Source organism: Boleophthalmus pectinirostris, unplaced genomic scaffold (genome assembly GCF_026225935.1).
Source record: "Boleophthalmus pectinirostris isolate CB_2022bp ecotype Guang Dong unplaced genomic scaffold, ASM2622593v1 HiC_scaffold_9, whole genome shotgun sequence".
Lineage (NCBI taxonomy): Eukaryota > Metazoa > Chordata > Actinopteri > Gobiiformes > Gobiidae > Boleophthalmus > Boleophthalmus pectinirostris.
In genome coordinates, this window is record NW_026571541.1 from 33,287,020 (window position 1) to 33,313,506 (window position 26,487).

General features: G+C 41.8%; 1 protein-coding gene across 1 annotated transcript in view; it reads left to right on the forward strand.

The window, feature by feature from the left end:
• LOC110174043 (neurobeachin-like) overlaps nt 1–26,487 on the forward strand; it is a 783,761-nt gene that overhangs the window by 737,114 nt on the left and 20,160 nt on the right. The window contains exons 53-58 of the mRNA XM_055166710.1: nt 1,139–1,218; nt 1,471–1,474; nt 5,565–5,759; nt 15,688–15,759; nt 18,036–18,191; nt 22,622–22,792. Coding sequence (XP_055022685.1) covers nt 1,139–1,218; nt 1,471–1,474; nt 5,565–5,759; nt 15,688–15,759; nt 18,036–18,191; nt 22,622–22,792 — 678 coding nt within the window. The remainder of the gene's footprint in view (nt 1–1,138; nt 1,219–1,470; nt 1,475–5,564; nt 5,760–15,687; nt 15,760–18,035; nt 18,192–22,621; nt 22,793–26,487) is intronic.

Genomic DNA, 26,487 nt, shown 5'->3' on the forward strand with positions numbered 1-26,487 from the left:
TCTCTCTTCCCCCTCTTTGCTCCACCCCTCTTCTCTCACTCCCTGCCTTTTCCCCCCTCCCACTTTCTCTCTCTCTGTTCCCCTTTCCTCTCTCTCTCTCTCTCTCTGCTCTTCACATCTCCTCTCTCTCTCTCTCTCTCTCTCTCGCTCTCACTCCGTGCCTCTTCCCCCTCCCTCTCTCTCTCTTTCCCCTCTCTGCTCGACCCCTCTTCTCTCACTCCCTGCCTTTTCCCCCTCTCACTTTCTCTCTCTCCACTCCCCCTCTCTCTCTTGCTTTCTCTCTCTCTTCCCCCTCCTTCTCGCTTGCTCCTTCCTTCCTCCTCCTCTCTCTTTCTCTCTCTACCCCCTTCCACTTTCTCTCTCTCTTCCCCCTCTCTTTCTCTCTGTCTGACTCCTCCCTCTCTCTCTCCTCCCTCCCTCCTCCTCCGCTGTCTCTCTTTCTCTCTCTTCCTCTCTCTTCTCCCTTCTATTTTCTCTCTCTCTGCTCCCCCTCCCTCTCTCTACCCCCCCTTTCTCTCTCCTCTCCCGCCTCTCTCTTCCCCCTCCCACTTTGTCTTTCTCTGTTCCCTCTTTCTCTCTCCCTCCTCCTCCATCTCTCGCTCTCTCTTTCTCTCTCTTCCCCGTCCCACTTTCTCTCTCTCTGTTCCTCCTCCCTCTCTCTTCTCTCTCCCTCCTCCTCTCTATCTCTCTCTCTCTCTCCATCTCTCTCTCTTCCCCTCCCGCTTTCTCTCTCTCTGTTCCCCCTCCTTCTCTTTCTCTCTCTCTCTCTCCCCCTCCCACTTTCTCACCCCCCCTCTCTTTCTCCCTCCTCTCTCTTCCCCTCCCTCTCTCTCCCTTTGTTCCCCCTCTCTCTCTCCCTCCTCCTCCATCTCTCGCTCTCTCTTTCTCTCTCTTCCCTGTCCCACTTTCTCTCGCTCTGTTCCCCCTCCCTCCTTTTCTCTCTCTTTCTCTCTCTCTCCTCTCTCTTCTCCTCTCCCTCCCCTCTCCGTTCCCCCTCCCACCCACCCTCTCTCTCTCGCTCCCTCCTCCTCGCTCTTTCTCTATCTCTTTTTTCTCTCTCTCTTCCCCCTCCCTCCTCCGTCCCTCCCTCTCTCTTTCTCTCTTCTCTCTGTTCTCTCTCTTCCCGCAGGCCACGGAGCGCACATCCAGAGACTTGGACAGACGCCATCCCAGTTGCTTATCGAGCCACATCCTCCGCGCAGCTCCGCCCTGCACCTGGTGAGAGCAGAGAGCATGCTGGGAAACGCGCCGCGCCGGAGTACGCTGCAGATGTGCACGTCGTACTAATGCGATCTCCGATTTGGTCCCGGTTTAGTCCTGGTTTGATCCTAACCCCAGTCCAAGTTTAGTCCTGGTTTGGTTCAGACTCCCTTTGTTTGAAAACCGCAAAATCAGAGCTGCTACTTTTTCATTTTCACGTTTTACAGTCATCCAGAGTTACTCCTCATTTAACTTATTTTGCATTCTGAGTGTTCTAATTAATCACATCAAATAGCATGCTAACACACACTTCCTTTTTATCAAACAATATATCCGTACTGAGGCAAAAACATGGGAAAAATCAGGGACTTTCAGCAGTAAACCTTGACAAATACGCACTGTTTTTGCTGTCAGCGGGGTCGACTCTGCGCAGATCTGACCTGTAACTTGACCCGCTCATTTCCGTGGAGATAGGTGTGTTTATCACCATACTGCGGAACATTAAAGTCAATATTAAATCACCAAAATAAAGCTTTTGAGGACAGGTCAGAAGTCTCAGGTGGAATTTCCTGTGTGGATTTGCCGAGCTGGTTTATGGTTCATATTTCTGTAATTCCCGGGACTATTCGCATGAAACAAAAACGGACACGAAGTTCTGGGTTTTATCTATCGGTATAAATAAAGAAAAGTGAAATTATTTTTACAGAAAGTGGTGCAATTCAACCGTAAAGACAGGAGTGTAGCGACAAATTCAAAACCCTATGTACACCATCAATCTGAATTTATCTCCATCTAAATTTTGTCTAATAAAAAATACGATTAGAATACTTTTTTAGAGGTAAATAGTACCCTTTACCTCCCCAGTCCAACACCCCTGCGTAAAAACATAATATTTAGTCTGTCAGTGGCCATTTTGAAAGAATTTTAGACCATAATATTAATAGACCTTTTTCACAACGGCCGGAAGTGCAGCGATGTAGAGTAAACATCACTTCTGGTTAAATATCTCGCGTATTTTCTTTCATAATTCTGCCCCATCACCAAATCTTCAACCAACAAGGTCCACAAAGGATAAACATTCTAACATGAAGAATTTATCCACAACTATCAAGGTAAGAAAGACGAAAACGTAAAGGAGAACAACGACGACGCATGAGTGAACTACTGAGTAAAAACATAAGTAACTTGTTAACTCGGACTGATTCTAGAATTAAAATAAAAAAAATTGATTTCATGATGGTAGATATTAGTGTAGATAAATAGATTTGTGGAGTTTGAATGTTAGAAATATAATCTGTGATCATCTGTAGCATTCGAACTGCACAAATCTCTCTGTCTATGCAAATATCTACGTCATGAAATCGACTTTTTAATTTTAATTGTAGAATCAGTCTGAGTTGCAAGTTACTTACTAACGAATGACTTATTACTTCTGTTTTATTCATGACCTTAACAATAGTTTTGCTCAGTAATTCACTAATGCGTCGTCGTTGTTTCCTTTAAGTTTTCGTCTTTCTTCCCTTGATAGTTGTGGATAAATTCTCCATGTTAGAATGTTTATACTCTGTGGACCTTGTTGGTTGAAGGTTTGGTGATGGGGCAGATTTATGAAGCTGGTGGAGAATACGTGAGACATTTACACAGATATTTTACCATCGAAAACCATTAACCGGAAGAGATGTTTACCCTACATCGGTCATTGTGAAAAAGGTCGATTAATATGGCAAGTCTGTGGAGCCAGTCCCAAACAAATAATGATACAGTTCAACATTTGTGGATCAAAAGTTTGAAGATTTCTTTTAAAAACTGTGAATATCTTAGCGTTATACAGACTCCCACCTTTCATCTGAAATTATGAAACCATCAAATTCTATACAACCTTTCAGATAGCTCATTAAATTGACGCTTTTTAATTTAAAGTGACCATATTATTGCTATTTTCTGATCTAAGTTATAACCTTTCCTCATCACAAACAGACCTGGAGTTGTGTTTTGTCTCTTTAGCCCATTATTTATTTTATTTAAAACAAGAACAGTGCACAGAAAATATTAAACTCAAACAGAAAAGGTGTCAGATTTTGCGTCTTCTTAAAATAACCACTGTCCATTTCATCATTAAAAATTTTACTTATTCCAATTTCCATAAATACAAGATTTTAGTTTCATCATTATCTTCTAATATTTAGGCTCTGAGTTCTTCTCTCTAACGAAAAACACTCTCCACTGTGTTTCATTGTGTTTTTAACTTGACTAAAGGTAAAAGGAGCTGTTAACTTCATGACATCACCAGGTGGAACGGAGCATTTTGAGATTTAGAGAAGTAAACAGACTAATAATAAAGGATTACCCGAACAAAACGCAACTCCGGGTCTGTTTTTGAGGCGGTAACAAGATTATAACATGACGTAAAGCTCAAAAGAGTCAAAAAACACCTTTAAAAATCCACTAATACAAGTAACCCGCAGATCTTTTGTTTCATATCAGCAGCATTAGGCAGACGTGAGCGTGTGCAGGCCTTAGTAGTACAGTCTAAAGTGAAGAGCACCCCCTACTGGCCCGTTCTGGTCACAGCGTCCCCTCTAAGCTGCTCTGCTGTAATCCTTGTAATAGCCAGCCTAGACCTCATTATCCTTGTGGTTCACTCTGCTCCCACACCGCACACACACACAAAATCCCGGCAGGAGCTACACATTCTATAAACTGCCAATCAAGAGAGTCCAGTGTGTTGGGAAAGTGAAAAGAAACGGCAAAGATGTGTATTTTAAAAAAGGGAATTGCAGTGTACTAAAACTATACAAACAAAATAATAAAAGTCACATTCACAGGACAGAAATGAAGCTTTCCTGAATCGCTTTAGAATAATTTTGAGCTCTATCACAACAAGTATAAGAGCACATAGACTAGTACGTGCCCATGGACCACTGAGGGATTACACAGATATAAGACCACATGGGAATAGAAAAGAAAGTACCGTATTTTTTGGACTATAAATGGCACCGGACTATAAGTCGCATTTTAGGGGAGGGGGGGTTTATTTTAGAAAATCAGAGACCAGGAACCGACATTTCAACTTGAAAGCAAAGTTCTAGTAATAACAATAGAACAGAGAACCACAGACTGTTAACGTCACATATGAACAGTTCTTCAGATAAACTATAACATAAACAACAGAACAGAACAAGTTTAACAAACTCTCCATCTCACTCCAAATCACTAAATCCATTCAATTCTTCATCCTCGGTGTCACTTCTGAGCAACTCCACGACCTCTTGAGGTAAACGGAGGTTGTGTTTTTTCACTTTTTTTCATGGTTTTGCCCACCCAAACCATGAAAAAACTGTGACTTATAGTCTGAAAAATACGGTACCATGATTTAATGTTGAAAATCTCATTCTATTGTCTAAAGGCAGTATTATTACCTTAAAAATCAGGTAAAAGGTGAAGTGCCTATTCTACTAAAACACAGTTAAGATAATTATATTTAAGATTTTACCAACAAAAAAAAAATCCTAATTTCTAATTTTTTTGGGTTTAGAATTTTGGAAATTCCACAACTTTTGAGCACAACAGTGGGCCAAAACTTCTCTAATGTACACATATTCAGATTTGACGTATACAAATATAAGAAAACACTTTTATTTTGTTGAAATCATGTTTAAAATATCAGAAAAATGTGTTTAGTATAAATAGTACAGAAATTTTTGACAGGATTTTGTTGGGTTTCAAATTTAGGGACTTTTTCAACTTTTACCTAGCAACAATGGGCCAAAACTCCTTTAATGAACACATATTAAAATTCGACAAATAAAAAAAATAATAAGAAGAAAACACTTTTATTTTGTTGAAATCATGTTTAAAGTATCAGAAAAATGTGTTTTGTAAAGTATAAATTGTACCGAAATTTTTGACAGGATTTTTCATTTTTCCACAATTTTTTTCAACTTTTCTTCACAAACTGCTTCTTGATTGGTGTAAAACTATAATTTATTTTTATTTACAACTGGTATTATCCCACCAAATAACATCAAAAATTAGACAATCATCAAAACATTATTATACTGACTTAGACTTAGACAAACTTTACTGATCCACAAGTGAAATTACTTGGACACAGTCGATGTAGACACGACTTTTGACCCAAAAGTGAGATTAAAATGCCAAAATAAGGCCATGGATAGGTATACATTTATATTTTAGACTCATTTACTCTATTAATCAGTAGAAAAAAAGTGAATTTGGTGTTTAGTTGCCCTTTAATGACAGGAATATCACAATAATCACAGTTAAATACAAGAGGTCGTGAGGAAAACCGTGATCGTTTCCTGCTCTCTGTGATGTTCTGATATTCTTTGACCTCGTTTTTGTCTTGCCTCGTCTCCAGAGCCCTCTCATGCTGAAGGACCAGCTGCACCAGGACGTGCTCATGGTTCTGAAGTTCCCGTCCAACTCTCCGGTCACCCACGTGTCCGCCAACACCCTGCCCCAGCTCAGCACCCCCGCCGTGGTCACCGTCACCTGCAGCCGCCTGGTCGCCCTCAACCGCTGGAACAACACTGTGGGTGAGGCTCAGAGCTCTCTCCTCCTCTTCCTTCTCATCCTCCTCCTCGTCTCACACGTGTTTTACCTCCTCTTTCTCTACCTCAGTTCTTCTTGGACCTTCTTGAAGTTCTTGAGGCTCCTTCTTCTTCTGCTCCTCCTCTGTTTCTCTTCCTTCCTCTCCTCTTCCAGTTCTTCCATCCTCTTCTGGATTTTCTGGAGGAGACATCATGCACATGTTTAACCTCTTCTGCTTCTCCTCCTCCTTTCCTTCCTTCCTTCCTTCCTTCCTCGTCTCTCTCTCTCTCTCTTCTTCTTCTTCAGGCTCAGATCGTGGGCAAGAGATGCTTTTCCCTCTTGATAACATTGTACTTTGTCATGAATATCCAAAAAGTAAATTCATAAATCTTTAATCTGATAATTTCAATTACTCACTAAACCCTAGAACTCACTTTATTACAGCATAATTTTACATTTTAACAACATTAATTTTAGTATTTAAATAAGTAAGTAAGTAAGTTTTTCATTTAAATAGCACTTTTCACACATTTCTTACATTGTTCAGTCATTCATTCAGTAATTCTAGCTGCCCCTCTAATGTTCTGACGTCATCTGAAACCTAGAAATACAGATATTTTGTAAAAAAAAAAAAAAAAAAACAGCTCTTAGAACCAAAATAAGACCACTTATTTTGTGTGCTGTCTGTATCTAATTCAGTGTCGGCAAGTAACTAAATACATGAACCAAAATATATAAATAATAAATCTGTGTACCTGTTTCTCAGGACAGTGAGTCTTTCTTTTGGTGGTATTCAAAATATAGTTGCTTTCCTAAATTAAAAGGAGTACATGGACATATTTAATCACTGATAAAGCTGTACACAAACCAGGAAGTCTGGCTGCTGCACTGTTAGCATGCTAGTTGTTGTTAGAATTACTGTGATAAAAAAAAGCTTTGCATAAAACTCATCACAGTGAATCATTAGAATGAAAGTAATGCATTGGGTAAGTGAGGAATAACTTTGGACCACTGCAAATATGAGCGAGTTATTTTTTTTTTACATACATACATACATTATATACATTTTTACATTACATTATTTACGTAAAAATCAGGTACAGCTCCTTTAATCCTAACTTGGAAGGCTGAATGTCGTCCCTGGTCCTTCTGTCCAATCACAGTCTGATTCAGCTGCCAACCAATTACTTTATGAACCATTTACAAAAACACTGGACATGATTCTGTTCATTTATGTTCTACTTCGGTGTTTCAGTTCAAGGTCATCCCGTCTTCTCAAAACCTGATCCCGTCAGATCTCAGAAGACGAACGAGGCCGGACCTGGTTAATACTTGGATGGGAGACGCTGGGAAAATCATGTGCAGCAGTGGGACACCAGTCACATAAATTGTTGTTGTGTCCTTAAGCAAGACACTTCACCCACATTGCCTAGTACGACAGTGGTGTGTGTGCGAGAGTGTTGGTGGTGATCGGTGGGGTCGATGGTGCTGATTGGCAGCCGCGCTTCAGACAGTCTGTCCCAGGGCAGCTGTGGCTACAATAGAAGCATACGACCACCGGGTATGGAGTGACTGAATCATGATCTGTAAAGCGTCTTTGTGACATGTGTCTGTGAAAAGTGCTACATAAATAAAAAATAAATAAAAAAAAAAAAAAGACGTTTATCCAGTCAGAAAGCAGAGTAAGTCTCACAAGTATCTCATTTGAGTAGCCAGATTCAACGCTGAAATCCAGTTGGTTTAAATCTAAAACTCCTCTCTCTGATCTGATTGGTCTCTACCAAAACCCCAGCACCTGTAGACAGTCATGAATCATAGTGTTGGGAGTAACGTGTTCTAAAAGTAACAAATTACTATAATGTGTTGCTTTTTGCTGTAACGCAGTAATGTTACGGCATTACAGGGAAAAAACTGTAATATTTTACTTGGTACAAATGTCAGTAACTCGCGTCACAATGCTTTTTTAAACTGGATTGAAGTGGTGGGTTTTTCATTTTTCTTCATACAAATTTGCTAAAATCACTGCGATATCAGCAGCAGTGAAACGCCATTATTGTGGTTTCGAATGGTGGGACGGCCCAGAGGTGCGCTCCCGTAGACCGTCGGGTGACCGCGGGCAAAAGGACCGATGCAGAACTCCACGCTCCACGAGGCGAATCGCAGCCACCTGATTGCGCTTTGAGGACACTCTGCTCCACGGGCTCAGGGTTCTCTCAGGGGCGGTACTAGATTCCTAGTTCAAGGTTAGCTCTGGTTTGGTCCTGGTTTAGACCTGGTTTAGACCTGGTTCAGTCCTGGTTTGGTCCTGGTTTAGTCCTAGTTAAGTCCTGGTTTAGTCCTGGTTTAGACCTAGTTTAGACCTGTTTTAGTCCTGGTTTAGTCCTGGTTCAGCTGTGGTTTAGTCCTGGTTTAGTCCTGGTTTAGTCCTAGTTTAGACCTGTTTTAGTCCTGGTTTAGTCCTGGTTTAGTCCTAGTTTAGACCTGGTTTAGTCCTGGTTTAGTCCTGGTTTAGTCCTGATTTAGTCCTGATTCAGCTGTGGTTTAGTCCTGGTTTAGTCCTGATTTAGTCCTGGTTCAGCTGTGGTTTAGTCCTGGTTTAGTCCTGGTTTAGTCCTGGTTTTGACCTGGTTTAGACCTGGTTTAGTCCTGGTTTAGTCCTGGTTCAGCTGTGGTTTAGTCCTGGTTTAGTCCTGGTTTAGACCTGGTTTAGACCTGGTTCAGTCCTGGTTCCGTCCATACACAGCGCAAAAGTTCGACATCTTCACTCGCTGATTGTTATTTATTATTTTACGATCAGTGACAGTTATTTTGTTGAGAGTAACTGAAAGTGCTGCAATAGTCGTGTAACGTTTTACATTTTAAATACAGTAATATTTTAATGTAACAAGTCACTTTGAAACAACAGTAACAAATCATAAAATACAGAAAAATAACCCATTACAGTTTTAAAGTAACTTGACTCAGTGCTAGTGCAGCCTCTACAGCTCAGGGAGGGAATTCTAGAGGTTCTGAGTTTTCTGAGGTTCTGAGGCCTCTCCATAAACTAAGAATAAGAAAAACATATTAATTAAACATTTCGATTGCGCAGTGTACTTTTTCCTTTTGCCATGTTGTTTAGCTTTATCTCCACGGCAACACAATAAAGTCCTTTAGGCCCGGTCATTACCAGGTGCGGCGCGTAACCTACAGCAGAGGCCAGAGCAGTCACTTCATCACTGTCACACTGTAACCATGCCCCGCACCGTCACACCCACCTCCTCCGAAACAACCACCCCCACCTGCCCCCGCCGCCCCGCCGCCGCCGCCGCCGCCGCCGCCCCGCCAGCCCCGTCGCAGGTAGAGCCGGCGTTCCCACATCTACCCACACGTGTGAACAACATTAGCCAAAGCAAACCCGCCTCTGCCGTCAGCCTCACCTCGGGGTCAAAAGGTCGCTGCGGCGCTTCCTGGGAAAATTAGACCCCGGGCCGCAGCGCATTCAGCTCACACGTCGCCATCTGTCACCATGGAAACAAGAGCGAGCCGCTAACGAACAGCTGCAGCACCTGGCTACGAGAAGAGCGCTGCGGCGGAGAAGGAGTGTTGTCACGATATGAACATTCCAGAAGCGAGTTCGATATTAAGTTAGATTTGATGATAATGAAAAAAAACAATAAATGGAATGTGATTTTCAAAACATAAATCATAGTACTTTCTTTTCGTTCCTATGTGGCCTTATATTTGTGTAATCCCTTCAAAACTGTAATGTGTTATTTATTTTATGACTTGTCACTGTCATTTCATAGTCATTTGTTACATTACAATATTATTGTATTTAAAATTTAAGACATGACACGACGACTGCAACATTTTTTGTTTTCTCTCAACAAAATAACTGTAGAAAGATGCTCAAGTTTTGCGCCGTATACAGACTAAACCAGGACTGAACCAGGACTAAACCAGGACTGAACCAGGACTAATCCAGGACTAAACCAGGACTAAACCAGGACTAAACCAGGACTGAACCAGGACTGAACCAGGACTAAACCAGAGTTGAACCAGAACTGAACCAGGACTAATCCAGGACTAAACCAGGAGCGACCCGAGGACTGAACCAGGACTAATCCAGGTCTAATCCAGGACTGAACCAAGGACTGAACCATGTCTAAACCAGGTCTAAACCAGGTCTAAACCAGAACTGAACCAGAGCTGATCCAGGACTGAACAAGGACTGAACCAAGTACTGAACCGAGGACTGAACCAGGATTGAACCAGGAGGACAGAACCAGGAGTAAACCAGGTCTAAACCAGGTCTAAACCAGGATTGAACCAGGTCTAAACCTGGTCTTAAACATTACTAAACCAGGACTGAACCAGGACTAAGACAGGACTAAACCAGGTCTCAACCAGGACCGAACCAAGGACTGAACCAGGATTAAACCAGGTCTAAACCAGAACTGAACCAGGATTAAACCAGGTCTAAACCAGGACTAAAGCAGGGCTAATCTTGGACTAGGACTTGAAATCTAGGAGCGCCCCTGAGAGAACCCTGAGCTCGTGGAGCAGAGCGTTTGTGAAGTGTCATCGGTCGCCAGCTGCGATTCGCCCAGTGGAGTGTGGAGTTCTGTGTCGGTCTTTTCGCCCGTGGTCGCCCAACGGTCTACGCGGGCGCACGTCTGGACCCGTCCTGACACTCAGAACCGTAACGTTGTTTCACCGCTGCTGATATCGCAATAATTTCAGCGAATTTATGTGAAGAAAAACGAAAAACCCACCACTTCAATCCAGGTTAAAAAAGCATTGTGATGTGAGTTACTGACATTTGTACCAAGTAAAATATTACAATTTTTTCCCTGTAATGCCACATTTTTACAGCAAAAAACAATGCATTTACAGTAATTAGTTACTTTTATAACACGTTACTTCCAACACTGGTGGCCCATGTGCTCTTATACTTGTTCTGATCCAGCTCAAGATCATTCTAAAATTATTCAGGAAAGGCTCATTCAGTCAAACATCAGGATCAGATCAAAAACTTGAACAAAACCATGAACTCATCTTTGCCCTTTTCTGTATAAATAAAGTAGACACATGTTAATGCTTTTCCTTTTTCAAGTGAGATGAATTAGAAACAAAGCAAAATGTAACGTTCATGAATTTACAGGGGACTTTTTAACACTAAGAACAGAAAATAGACTCAGTGATCCACAAGGGAAATTATGAGGACACAGTAGCTCACACATCACAATATATTATAATAACAAAGAGCAGGAATATTAAAAGGTGGAGATGTCACTGCTCTGCCTCAAATATTTCACAGTGTGACATTAAACAGCTCCATTTAACATTTATTCAATTACAGGTGGATGTATAGCCCAAAAATACATAGAAAAACATCACATTCTGACCTGAAACTTGGTCTGGTTTGGTCTCCACGAAGACAAAAAGGTTTAATGCCCTACTGCGAAACATTCCAGACAAATAAATAACATTCGATTCTAGTTTTAATATCTATTAGAGTTAGATTTTTGATATTTTTGAGAAACCTTTGGCCAAGTTACTATCAAGTACTGAAGTCGACCTGTGACTTGGACTTAAGACTTGATTTGATAAAATGGACTAAGACTTGGGTCTCGACTTGGACTTGAAGGTCAGTGACTTTGGACTTGACTCGGACTTGAGGCCTGTGACTTGAGAAGACTTGAGAAGCACTTTTAAATCTGAATTCTTTCTGTTCTTACCGTAATGATTTACACTAAGATCTTGTCAAGAGATTTAAAAAGGAAACTCTGACTGTATATACTCCATAAATACTCATATATAAATAGACTATGATTATAAAGTCGCACTTTTTTTCATGGTTTGGGTGTTTCCTGCGACTTATATATTAAAATTTTTCACACTGACAGCCGTTAGAGGCTCTAGTCTTGTGTGTCAGTATCTGCTGCTCCTGTTCCTCCTGCACCACTTGGCTCTACTGCGCATGTCTCCTGCAGAAAGAGCCTCTGTCCTGCTGCAAGTCGTGAAATATTCAGCCGAAAGCAGTAATCGAGCAGCAGAAAGAAAGTTTGGAGTGAGCGAGAAACTTGTGAGGGACTGGGGGAAAGCAGGGATGGAGAACACAGCATCAGGGTAAACAGGAGGGTGCATCATGCACCTTTCCTGGAAGTCACTGGATGAATCGACAAAGCCTGAAGTTCAATGACAACTGCAACCATCCTGTCGGGGAAACGATTGGCGTCCAGACATGATCCACACAGTAACGCGAAACCACTTGAAATGCTGGTCACATGACTAGGCTGGCATCATGTCATCACAACGTCACGTGGGCGGTAAAAACAACAAAGTGGAGTACCGTGTTTGAAGTTGCAGCAGTTGATTTCGAGCCTTGGAAGATGGCAGGCGTGAAAACTGTCTTTTCTACAAGCAAGTTTCACGTTTGTCTGTAGTTTGTTTAAACTGTTTTCCGCAATAGCGTCACATGACCGATGTCACGAACCCAGCGAATTAGGAAGGAGTAAGTCACAGCGATGTGGTCTAGTAAGGACGCAACTAGAGCTCCTACGTCAGTGTATCAACGTTTTCAGGCGTCCACACAGTGCCGGATCAGATCAGTACTCAGATGAATTCGTGGGAGCTTTTGTCACCAGGTTGTTCCGTCTCTGGAGCCATTTTCCATTGGATTAGTGTGAACGAACACTGCATCCTCAACAAAACGACTTCAAATACGTACTAGTGTGGACGGGGCCTTAGACAAGCTTTATTGATCCACAAGGGAAATTACTAGGACACAGTAGCTCACACTTCACATTATAGTAACTAAGAGAAAAAATATATACTGTATTTTCTGGGCTATTAGATGCGCTCTTAAGCCTCCAACCCCATCAAAAAATGACTGCACGCCCCAAAATCCAGAGCGCCCTATACACGAATCCACTCAGGTGTCCCAGTACGACTTCAGTAAACTATAAAGCCGCACCACCTGCAGCGCACGCAAACACACACGGAGCAGACAGCGACCGCGCAGCGAAAAACACCCGCAGACACACTCATCACTCCACGCCGACGAGGAACGGAACAGAGGAACGAACCAAAAAAGCGAGGACAATGTGCCACTTCTAGACACAACTGAACAACTGAGTCACCGCGAACACGCCGACAATCCAGCGGTCCCAGACAGCACCCTCCCTACACGCCACAACTGAACAAAGCCCAGAGTCACCGTGAACGCCACAAACAAAGTCCCACTGACCCATCCAACTGTTGTGTTTCGTTTAAAATCTGGTGCAGTTTATTTGTGAAAAAAGTTCGAAAATAGACCATTTAATGGCAGTGCGCCTTATAATCCAGTGCGCCTAATATCCCGGAAAATACGGTAAATGGTATGTAGCACAAATAGGAAGAGACTGGTGTCAAATGAGGCATAATTATATAAATGTATATGTACAAGTAAAAATAAAATAGAAATACTTTACCATGTTACTTAAAGCTGTGGCAGACTCCCGTCCTAACTGGAATCCATATTGGAGGCCTTGTAGCTGTTTCCAAAAGGGCTCCAGAGCGGCTCTCACATGAGTAAAACGTCTTCATTTGGTTTGACACACGGAGCGGAGCCAGAGGAGCGGAGCCAGCGCAGCAGATGGGAGTGAGTGCAGAGGCAGGCTGTGGGAGAGGGTTAGAGGGTTAGAGGGGCTGAGGGCCGAGCAGGTGTGGAGATGTGTGGAGCCCGGAGGAATGCATGTCCACAACGAGTCCAAAGCTCAGAACTCCAAAGTTACATTCCAGTTCGGTTACACAGAGAAACACATGCACTTACGCACACTTTCACATGCTCTGAGACTTATTTAGAATTTATTATTATACCGTTTCTCTTTGTTATTATCTTGGCCTTGTTTTAGATGATCAACTTACATGAGAGCTTTAATTCTGATTAAAAATAATGTAACTGGGAATAAAAATTAATTCCTCTTTAAAAAGACCATGTAAACACTTAATTCTTAATGATTATTCGGAATTAAACTTAAATCCAACTTAAGTGGGTGGTTTATTCCGATTTTAACATTGAATTTATTTATTCCATGATCATGTAAACATTTATTCCGCTTAAAAAATAATTCCGGTCATTCAGCGCATGCGCGTTGGGTCGCCCTTCTGACGCAATGACGCACTGCAAGATGGTGAAAAAAAGTTTGAATCATGTTTGTGTCGGGGTCAGCCCACTTTACCCCATGGGCCCGGTCAAGCAGAAGTAAACAGCAAGGCCAAAAAATTCAAGTTAATGCATCTGATATAAAAATGTATTGAACAGATACATATGTACTCTAGTTTATGAAACTGTTTACCTTTTTTCTGTACCATTTTTGGTTCTAAAGTTACCGGAGCTGCGCCCGCTGGTTCAGGAGACTGGGTTTGGACCGCTGTTCCCTAGTTTATATGGGCAGGGGAACAGCAGTACACATCCCCATGCGCAGCAACGAATCGAGATGACAGAAAAGCCGGTAGCAGCTGAAGTGTGTGTTTTCTTCCGGTCGATACGTTCGTGTCTCTGTCCAATCAGAACCCTTCTCCACCCCGAGACACTGAGCGGAATTAAATAAAGCCGATTTAATGTGTTTTCCATGTAAACCTTAATTTGGAATTATTATTTTCGTGTAAACTTGAAGGAGAATAATTTAATTCCGAACTATTTAATTCAAAATAATTCATTCGGAATTAAAAAACATCACATCACGCCAACCTGTGGGTCACTGGACCTGACCGCTCTGCCTGTGGTCTTTTATGTTGACAGTGGGATTCAAACCACCAACCTTTGCATCAGTGGACAAACACTCAACCAACTCAGCATTTCTCAGACACAACCCCTCCTAAATCACACCTAAAAAATCTGTTTAAAGAGGTGTCTGCCAATGTTCTCTCACAACAAGATGTACTTTTATTAGAAATGGGACAAGACACAATTTCTACAACACAAGACATGATACGAGATTCGGCTCACGAGAACGAGACAAGACGAGATTTTGATATATTTTTAAATAAATAAACTGTGCCATTCAGTTCACAACTTTGACTTCACAATTTTTTGTTTATTTCATATTATAGGTGAGTTTCATTGTTGACAAAAGCGCGCGTTGCATGCTGGGAATTATATTGGTTGGCGGCAAGAAACACTAATTCACGGAGAGAGAAAGCAGGTAAAGGGTATCGATCGCGGTTATTTATCCACTCTAACGGCAGAGGATCCAAGACAATTTGACCAGAAATTGGTCATAAACATCGACGGACGCCAAATCACCCTTTTCAACCCCGACAAAAGGTGGACCAAACCAAATTTCTGGTCAGAATCGCCAACTACCTGGACAAATATTCACTTATATCCACAATGACTTGGTGGAAACTCCTGGGCCATTCACAGCAGAAAAGATGAAAACCTCCAAGAGTCTCGATGTGTTGTTGAACTTGTTGGAGTCCACGGTTTGTTAGGATCTTCTACGTTTGCTCTGCGGATGTTTGAAAGCCGTTTAATTCACCGTTAGTGGTTCTTTTCACTCGGAATACGAAAAAGACATTTTCCTTCTTCCGTGCTTCTATTTGTGCATCCGATAATGCAGCAGGAATTTACCATCATCGGGGATAAATACGCGAGGTTACGCACCGTGTTTGACGCTACCGTGTTTCTTGCCTCCGACCAAAATATTTCCCAGCATGCAACGCGGGCTTTTAATAACAATGACGTCAGCCGAAACTCGCCTATTGTTTTGCTGTCATTGTAGCACTGCTTTTTGGAATTACAGTTTATCAAAGTCAAATGTAAAAATATGAGGAAAAAAATCTCATGAGATCATTTTCCACATGTGTGCTCAGTCTTTTATCTCAGTTTTGTCTCGTGAGATCTTGTCTCATCATGTCCTAACCTTTATATATTCATCCCTCCATATCCTCCTCCGATCTGTGCAGGTCTGAGAGGAGCTCCTGGATACTCCCTGGAACAATCCCAGCACCTGCCCATAGAGATGGACCCTCTCATCGGTAAGACTTTGAAACACTGTTGTTTTGGTAAAGACTTTATTGATCCACATGGGAAATTACTTGGACACAGTCGCTCACACATCACAATATATTATAATAAAAAAGAAATGAATATGTATAGAGAGAGAGCGTGTAGATGGAATAAACCCTGATTTGGACTTTGTGACCGGAGAGAATTATCCTCAGGTTCTGCTCAAGGATGAATTTAAGATCAAAATAAACAAATGTACCATGTTGTTTTGCGTTTACGGAGCAAGATCCTACATTTGAGGCACCTTGAGGGGTTTAGTGGTTTGGGTTTTTGTATAATATGTCTTTATTTATATTATTTACCTCCTTGATTTTCAACCAGTGTGCATCAGCGCTTTAGTAAGCCTTAAAGAGGAGGGATTTTTACTTCTAATGGTCATTTACAAAACTCTCATGAGATGTGTCAACAAATGTATATGACGATTGTTTTGGAGATACACAAAATCTGAATATTAGGTACACTTCCAGTCAAAAGTATAGACTCTTTTGACTTTTTCATCCGTGTTTCTGTTTATTTCCATGATCATTTACACTGTAGGTTCTCACTGTAGATGTCAAAACTCTGAATGACACATATAGTATGGAACAAACACACTGCAAATTTCTCTGATCTGGCCAAGATTTTAAAACTTATATCAGGTTATTCGTCTTGTTTTCAGATTTGTTATCTACTTTACTAGTTCTGAGACGCTTAATTCTAGTCTAGAGGTTGTTTATATTAAGATAAGTTGCCAGGTAAAATGATTTTGCTGCATGGACAGATAATTTCACTCATTTTAAGTCATTTTCTGATAGATTTAAGTGTCCAAAATCCAAACTATGGCCCGTGAGCCAAATGCGGTCCTCAGACATTTTTTTATTGGCTCAAATTACCTTGCATCAATAAAAAATTAACTTTTGACAAGTTAATAATAAAAGGTCATTCTGAAGTATTAAACATGCACATATTTCAATTATTCACTGTAATGAGCACTAGTCTATGGCCCTTGATCGACCCTCTGCTTCGTCTGTGTTTTGATATGTGGCCCCTGATGAAAAAAGTTTCGACACCCGTGGTTTATATCTTACGTTTTGGCCAAGCTTTTTTGCAGTGCACAAACTAAACTCTGGATTTTAAAAGGTGCTATTTTATGTTTGTACCTTTTAACACAGGAATTCTCCCACTCCCGCGCAGCATAGTTTAGTCCTAGTTAAATCCTGGATTAGTCCTGGTTTAGTCCTGATTTTAGTCCTGATTTTAGTCCTGGTTTAGTCTTGGTTTAGTCCTGGTTTTAATTCTGATTTTAGTCCTAGTTTAGTCCTGATTTAGACCTGGTTTAGACCTGGTTTTATTTCTGGTTTAGACCTGGTTTAGACCTGGTTTAGCCCTGGTTTAGTCCTGATTTAAACCTGATTTAGTCCTGCTTTAGTCCTGGTTTAGTTCTGGTTTTATTGGTATTATTTCTGGTTTAGTCCTGCTTTAGTCCTGGTTTATGACTGGTTTTAGTCCTGATTTTAGTCCTGGTTTAGTCTTGGTGTAGTCCTGGTTTAGTCTTGGTTTAGACCTGGTTTAGCCCTGGTTTAGTCCTGATTTAAACCTGATTTAGTCCTGCTTTAGTCCTGGTTTAGTCCGGGTTTTATTTCTGTTTTAGTCCTGGTTTAGACCTGGTTTGGACCAGATTTTAGTCCTGATTTTAGTCCTGATTTAGCCCTGGTTTAGACCTGGATTAGATTTTTGAATTTTTTGAATTTTTTGAATTTAGATCTGGTTTAGTCCTGGTTTATGCCTGGTTTATGCCTGGTTTTAGTCCTGAATTTAGTCCTGGTTTAGTCTTGGTTTAGTTCTGGTTTAGACCTGGTTTTAGTCTTGGTGTAGTCCTGGTTTAGTCTTGGTTTAGACCTGGTTTAGGCCTGATTTAGTTTGTTGTTGTCCGTGACATCCACCCACATCTCCCTGTCCACTGCCTTATCTTTAAATAATTTTTCCTTTTAACGTTCGTCTCAAAAAAGAAAAAAAACACATATAAACAACTGGACAGGAAGTAGTCACGCTAACAGTGAGATTTTTGTCAACAGTGCCCAGTCCTTCTCTACTCCACTGTATTTCTCTGTACGTGATGTCTGTATACCCTGCACACTTCAGTACTACAAGCATGTCCCGACCCACACGACTCTCCCGTAACGTCTTCTTCACCTCGTCTTCCCTCCGCGCGCCTTGACACGGGTTTTTCCTCTGTTTTTCGCTCCCCTCTTTATTCCTCCCACAGCCAACGACTCTGGAAGCAACAAGCGTCAGATCAGGGAGCCGGTGGACCACAGCGTTCGGATCGGAGCGCAGTGTTTCGTGGTGACAGCTGACAACTGCTACATCCTGGTGTGTGGCTTCCAGGACCACAGCCTCCGAGTGTACTCCACCGAGACAGGTACGGCTACGAGCGAAGGTGGAGGAGGAAGAGGAGGGAGGAGGAAGAAGAGGGTGTCATGTTATTATTATAGCTGTGGTATTGGAATTAAACCAGGACTAAACCAGAAATAAACCAGGACTAAACCAGGAATAAATCAGGAATAAATCAGGTCTAAATCAGGTATAAACAGTACTAAATCAGGACTAAACCAAGATTCAATCAGGCCTAAACCAGGACTAAACCAGGAATAAATCAGGACTAAATCCGCACTAAACCAGGACTAAATCAGAACTAAATAATTCTTAAATCAGGACTAAACCAGGACTTAATCAGAACTAAATCAGGACTAAATTAGGGCTCAATCAGGACTAAACAAGGACTAAATCAGAACCAAATCAGGACTAAACCAGCACTAAATTAGGACTAAACCAGGACTAAATCAGGCCTAAACCAGGCCTAACTCAGGACTAAACCAGAACTAAACCAGAACTAAATCAGGATTAAATCAGGACTAAACCAGGACTAAACTAGGACTAAACCAGGACTAAACCAGGACTAAACCAGGATGAAATCAGGATGAAATTAGGACTAAACCAGGACTAAACAAGGACTAAATCAGAACCAAATCAGGACTAAATTAGAACCAAATCAGGACTAAACCAGGCCTAAACCAGGACTAAACCAGTACTAAACCAGGACTAAACTAGGACTAAACCAGCACTAAATTAGGACTAAACCAGGACTAAATCAGGCCTAAACCAGGCCTAACTCAGGACTAAACCAGAACTAAACCAGAACTAAATCAGGATTAAATCAGGACTAAACCAGGACTAAACTAGGACTAAACCAGGACTAAACCAGGACTAAATCTAGGCTAAACCAGGACTAAATCAGAACCAGATCTAAGACTAAATCAGGATACTCCAGGTGTTGTGTGTACAGGTAGAATAATCCAGGTGTTGTGTGTGTACAGGTAGAATAATCCAGGTGTTGTGTGTACAGGTAGAATAATCCAGGTGTTATGTGTGTACAGGTAGAATAATCCAGGTGTTGTGTGTGTACAGGTAGAATAATCCAGGTGTTGTGTGTACAGGTAGAATAATCCAGGTGTTGTGTGTACAGGTAGAATAATCCAGGTGTTGTGTGTACAGGTAGAATAATCAGGTGTTGTGTGTACAGGTAGAATAATCAGGTGTTGTTGTGTGTACAGGTGAATAATCCAGGTGTTGTGTGTACAGGTAGAATAATCCAGGTGTGTGTGTACAGGTAAATAATCCAGGTGTTGTGTGTACAGGTAGAATAATCCAGGTGTTGTGTGTACAGGTAGAATAATCCAGGTGTTGTGTGTACAGGTAGAATAATCCAGGTGTTGTGTGTGTACAGGTAGAATAATCCAGGTGTTGTGTGTACAGGTAGAATAATCCAGGTGTTGTGTGTACAGGTAGAATAATCCAGGTGTTGTGTGTACAGGTAGAATAATCCAGGTGTTGTGTGTACAGGTAGAATAATCCAGGTGTTGTGTGTACAGGTAGAATAATCCAGGTGTTGTGTGTGTACAGGTAGAATAATCCAGGTGTTGTGTGTACAGGTAGAATAATCCAGGTGTTGTGTGTGTACAGGTAGAATAATCCAGGTGTTGTGTGTACAGGTAGAATAATCCAGGTGTTGTGTGTACAGGTAGAATAATCCAGGTGTTTGTGTACAGGTAGAATAATCCAGGTGTTGTGTGTACAGGTAGAATAATCCAGGTGTTGTGTGTACAGGTAGAATAATCCAGGTGTTGTGTGTACAGGTAGAATAATCCAGGTGTTGTGTGTGTACAGGTAGAATAATCCAGGTGTTGTGTGTGTACAGGTAGAATAATCCAGGTGTTGTGTGTGTACAGGTAGAATAATCCAGGTGTTGTGTGTGTACAGGTAGAATAATCCAGGTGTTGTGTGTACAGGTAGAATAATCCAGGTGTTGTGTGTGTACAGGTAGAATAATCCAGGTGTTGTGTGTACAGGTAGAATAATCCAGGTGTTGTGTGTACAGGTAGAATAATCCAGGTGTGTGTGTGTACAGGTAGAATAATCCAGGTGTTGTGTGTACAGGTAGAATAATCCAGGTGTGTGTGTACAGGTAGAATAATCCAGGTGTTGTGTGTACAGGTAGAATAATCCAGGTGTTGTGTGTACAGGTAGAATAATCCAGGTGTTGTGTGTACAGGTGTGTGTGTACAGGTAGAATAATCCAGGTGTGTGTGTGTACAGGTAGAATAATCCAGGTGTTGTGTGTGTACAGGTAGAATAATCCAGGTGTTGTGTGTACAGGTAGAATAATCCAGGTGTTGTGTGTAGTGTACAGGTAGAATAATCCAGGTGTTTGTGTACAGGTAGTAATCCAGGTGTTGTGTGTGTACAGGTAGATAATCCAGGTGTTGTGTGTACAGGTAGAATAATCCAGGTGTTGTGTGTACAGGTAGAATAATCCAGGTGTGTGTACAGGTAGAATAATCCAGGTGTTGTGTGTACAGGTAGAATAATCCAGGTGTTGTGTGTACAGGTAGAATAATCCAGGTGTTGTGTGTACAGGTAGAATAATCCAGGTGTTGTGAGTGTACAGGTAGAATAATCCAGGTGTTGTGTGTACAGGTAGAATAATCCAGGTGTTGTGTGTACAGGTAGAATAATCCAGGTGTTGTGTGTGTACAGGTAGAATAATCCAGGTGTTGTGTGTGTACAGGTAGAATAATCCAGGTGTTGTGTGTGTACAGGTAGAATAATCCAGGTGTTGTGTGTACAGGTAGAATAATCAGGTGTTGTGTACAGGTAGAATAATCCAGGTGTTGTGTGTGTACAGGTAGAATAATCCAGGTGTTGTGTGTACAGGTAGAATAATCAGGTGTTGTGTGTACAGTAGAATAATCAGGTGTTGTGTGTGTACAGGTAGAATAATCCAGGTGTTGTGTGTACAGGTAGTAATCCAGTGTTGTGTGTACAGGTAGAATAATCCAGGTGTTGTGTGTGTACAGGTAGAATAATCCAGGTGTTGTGTGTGTACAGGTAGAATAATCCAGGTGTTGTGTGTACAGGTAGAAATAATCCAGGTGTTGTGAGTGTACAGGTAGAATAATCCAGGTGTTGTACAGTGTAATCCAGGTGTTGTGTGTACAGGTAGAATATCCAGGTGTTGTGTGTACAGGTAGAATAATCCAGGTGTTGTGTGTACAGTAATCAGGTGTGTGAGTGTACAGGTAGAATAATCAGGTGTTGTGTACAGTAAATCCAGGTGTTGTGTACAGGTAGAATAATCCAGGTGTTGTGTACAGGTAGAATAATCCAGGTGTTGTGTGTACAGGTAGAATAATCCAGGTGTTGTGTGTACAGGTAGAATAATCCAGGTGTTGTGTGTGTACAGGTAGAATAATCCAGGTGTTGTGTGTACAGGTAGAATAATCCAGGTGTTGTGTGTACAGGTAGAATAATCCAGGTGTTGTGTGTGTACAGGTAGAATAATCCAGGTGTTGTGTGTACAGGTAGAATAATCCAGTGTGTGTGTGTCAGTAGTAATCCAGTGTGTGTGTACAGTAGAATAATCCAGGTGTTGTGTGTACAGGTAGAATAATCCAGGTGTTGTGTGTACAGGTAGAATAATCCAGTGTTGTGTGTACAGGTAGAATAATCCAGGTGTTGTGTGTACAGGTAGAATAATCCAGGTGTTGTGTGTACAGGTAGAATAATCCAGGTGTTGTGTGTACAGGTAGAATAATCCAGGTGTTGTGTGTACAGGTAGAATAATCCAGGTGTTGTGTGTACAGGTAGAATAATCCGGTGTGTGTGTACAGGTAGAATAATCCAGGTGTTGTGTGTGTACAGGTAGAATAATCCAGGTGTTGTGTGTGTACAGGTAGAATAATCCAGGTGTTGTGTGTACAGGTAGAATAATCCAGTGTTGTGTGTACAGGTAGAATAATCCAGGTGTTGTGTGTACAGGTAGAATAATCCAGGTGTTGTGTGTACAGGTAGAATAATCCAGGTGTTGTGTAGTACAGGTAGAATAATCCAGGTGTTGTGTGTACAGGTAGAATAATCCAGTGTGTGTGTACAGGTAGAATAATCCAGGTGTTGTGTGTACAGGTAGAATAATCCAGGTGTTGTGTGTACAGGTAGAATAATCCAGGTGTTGTGTGTACAGGTAAAATAATCCAGGTGTTGTGTGTACAGGTAGAATAATCCAGGTGTTGTATGTACAGGTAGAATAATCCAGGTGTTTGTGTGTGTACAGGTAGAATAATCCAGGTGTTGTGTGTACAGGTAGAATAATCCAGGTGTTGTGTGTGTACAGGTAGAATAATCCAGGTGTTGTGTGTGTACAGGTAGAATAATCCAGGTGTTGTGTGTACAGGTAGAATAATCCAGGTGTTGTGTGTGTACAGGTAGAATAATCCAGGTGTTGTGTGTGTACAGGTAGGCTGGTCCAGGTGGTGTTCGGGCACTGGGATGTGGTCACGTGTCTGGCCCGTTCGGAGTCGTACATCGGGGGAGACTGTTACGTCGTGTCAGGGTCCAGGGACGCCACTCTGCTGCTGTGGTACTGGAGCGGGAGGCACAACATCATCGGAGACAACCCCACCAACAGTATGTACTATTTCTACTATTACTAGTACTACTACTACTACTACTACTACTATTACTGATACTTCAAGCACTATTACTACTGCTAATAATATAATGTTGTTTTCTCTTCAAAAACGGACCTGGGGTTGTGTTTTGTTTCATTCACACATGTTTAACACACAAACCCTGTGTATTTAGTAGTGTTGTAGTCAAGACTGCACTAATCGAGACCAAGACCAAGACCTCTGAGGGTCGAGACAAAGACAAGACCAAGACCACGGCCCATTGAGACCAAATCAACATTTATTTGTATTTTAGAGTTATTTTGGCACATATATATCAATCTCCATTTTATCACCTTCGAGTGGCAAACCTCAAGACCGAGACAAGACCGAGTCCATGCGCCTTCAAGACCGACACAAGACCGAGTCCAAGCGCCTTCAAGACCGAGACAAGACTGAGTCCAAACACCTTCAAGACCGAGACAAGACTGAGTCCAAACACCTTCAAGACCGAGACAAGACTGAGTCCAAACACCTTCAAGACCGAGACAAGACTGAGTCCAAGTGCTTCAAGACTGAGACAAGACCGAGTCCAAGCGCTTTCAAGACCGAGTCCAAGCACCTTCAAGACCGAGACAAGACCAAGTCCAGGCACCTTCAAGACCGAAACAAGGCTGAATCCAAGCACCGTTGAGACCAAGACAATACCGAATCCAAGCTCCTTTAAGACTGAGACAAAACCGAGTCCATACGTGGTCAAATCCGAGACAAAACCAAGACCGGTCTCGAGTCTTACGACACCAGTATTTAGTATTAGTTCTTCTCTCAAACAGAAACTATTATTTTCCACCTTCAGGATAATACAGGAGGTGCTCCACTGTGTTTTTTGTGAAAGGTAGCTGTTAAGTGTCGCTTCGTGACAACACAAGGTGGAACAGAACATTTTGAGCTTTGGAGATGTAGACAGACTAATAATTAAGAGTTACTCAAACATGTGTGAATGAAACAGAACACAAGTCCAGGTCTGTTTTTATGGTAGGTAACATTATAACATGACTTAAAGCTCAGTCCAATTTCCATACCATATTTTTCGGACTATAAGCTCCGGAATTTAAGTCGCACCAGCCAAAAAAATGCATAATGAAGAAGAAAAATATATAAGTTGCACCGGACTATAAGTCACACTTTTTGTTAACGTCACATATGAACAGTTCTTCAGATAAACTATAACATAAACAACAGAACAGAACAAGTTTAACAAACTCTCCATCTCACTCCAAATCACTAAATCCATTCAGTTCTTCATCCTCGGTGTCACTTCTGAACAACTCCATGACCTCCGGAGGTAAACAGAGCGCCGCTTCCTCTTCTGTGTCGCTGTTGTTAGACTCTGCATCAGTTCCAGTTAGAATTATTCGGGCCTTTCTGAATCCCGACAGGATGGTTTCGGTGTCACTGAAGTCACTTAAATATAAAATTTTCAGTGGTACAGAAGTAATGGTGCGATCGACTGACATGACACAGACAGGACAGAGGCTCTTTCTGCAGGAGACATGCGCAGTAGAGTGAAGTGCCAGTGGTACAGGAGGAACACGAGCAGCAGATACTGACACACAAGACTAGATCGCCCTCTTGTGGCTGTCAGCGTGAAAATTTTAATATATGGGTTGCACCGGAGTAGCAGGACCACCCAAACCATGAAAAAAAGTGTGACTTATAGTCTGAAAAATACGGTAATATAGGACCTTTAAATATCATTGGAGCAGTTTTACCTTCTGAATGGGAAAAAACCTGAAAATAGACGACTCTTGCATGTGAACTACGACTGTTTAATTAAGCGTTCCCAAAGTATATTAACATTCTTCCTTTGATAAAACACAATATTTAATCTCCAAATTTCAACGTCACTTATGAATAATGCTCTTCTAAGAATACGTCAGATCGCATTAGCTCCAGATAGGCCCCGTTCCCACGTCGCAATTTCCACCGCACAATATGTCACGCCACTTATCAAGACAAATCCACGCATTGTTGTTTAAAGAAATATAGGAGTCTTTGATCAAGGCGGAAGAAAGCCTACGCTCCCATACAATTTGAATAATATGTACAGACAGTGGCAGTGCTCGTGATGTATTAGGCTGCTAGCATCACTGAGCTGAACCCCAGTGCTTTCAAGTGCAGATGTTCTGGCAGCTCCGAGTTCATTCCGGGCGGAGTTTCACTGATTGGATGTTTTCGGAATAATCCATCAAGAGCAGAGGTGATTAGGGAAAACAACAAGCAGACTGTGCCATATACGGAGGAGAGCGGCGGGGGAAAGTTAGGTAGGGAAATGTGATAGCGCTGCTTTTTTTTTTTTTTTACGAGAGAGGAAACATTTAAGCTGTTTAGGTTTTTGTTAAAGGAACTGTACGTACGTAATATTTTCATTTAAAATTCCACAAACGTGACTCAGATGTGTGTCCAGATACGAGGTTAACGTGTTCAAATCAAATCAAACTTTCGCCGATAATGGCCGTGTTATTGATTTATTCTTAATTGCGAAAACATTGGACATGATGGACAAGATGTTTATGTTAGAATTTGGTGTTTTGGTTCTCAAGGTCCAGTCAGAAAGCAGAATAATCCCTGTATTATTCGTTCATTTGTTTTTCAATATAAAACTAAAAATGAGAAAATTAAAAAACAAATATTTTCTTCATTATTTGTCTCCAAAATGAAAAATGAAAAAACAGATAATGATTAGTTTTTTCAGTTTTTGATTTTGTGCTTAAATGAAGAATGAAAAAAACGGATAATGCTGTTTCCCTTTTGTGTGACTTAAACTGCGATGCCGGACTTTTGCACAGCATACGGACTGAATCAGGACTGATCCAGGTCCAGGACCAGACCGAGACCAGACCCTCAGCTTTGAGCTCCGGCCCTGCCGTGGGCTCTGAGCCTCCAGTCTGGTCCCGGCCTGGTCTCAGTCTCAGTCCCGGTCTCAGTCTGGGTCTGGTCCCGGTCTGGTCCTGGTCTAGTCCCGGTCTGGTCCCGGCCTGCTCTTGGTCTCAGTCCCACTCTGGTCCCGGTTTGGTCCCGGTCTGGTCTCAGTCCTGCTCTGGTCCCAGTCTGGTCCCTGTCTGGTCTCGGTCTCGGTCTGGTCTCTTTCTGATCTCGGTCTGGTCTCGGTCTCAGTCCCGCTCTGGTCCCAATTTGGTCCGTGTCTGGTCTCAGTCTCGGCCTGGTCCCGGTCTGGTCTCGGTCTGGTCTCGGTCTGGTCCCGGTCTGGTCCCGGTCTGGTCTCACTCTTGTTCTGGTCTCAGTCTGGTCCCGTTCTGGTCTCGGTCTGGTCCTGGACCTGGATCAGTTACAGAAGTCATGTAAATGAGAAACGTCCGTTATCTGTTTTTACCATTTTTCATTTAAACACAAAATCGAAAACTGAAAAAACAAATCATTATCTGTTTTTTTTCATTTTGGTTTTGGAGACAAATAATGAAGAAAACTGTTGTTTTTCTTTTTCTTGTTCTTCTGGTTTTATATTGAAAAACAAATTAACGAATGATACACGGATTACGGATAACGCCGTTTCCCGTTTCTGTGATTTAAACTTTGATGCCGCACTGAACCAGAACTAAACCAGGACTAAAACAGGAAAGAGAAAAGAACGTGGAAAGAAAAGAAAGACATAGAAAAGGCGCAAGATTACAAAAACAAACACAGAGATGAAGT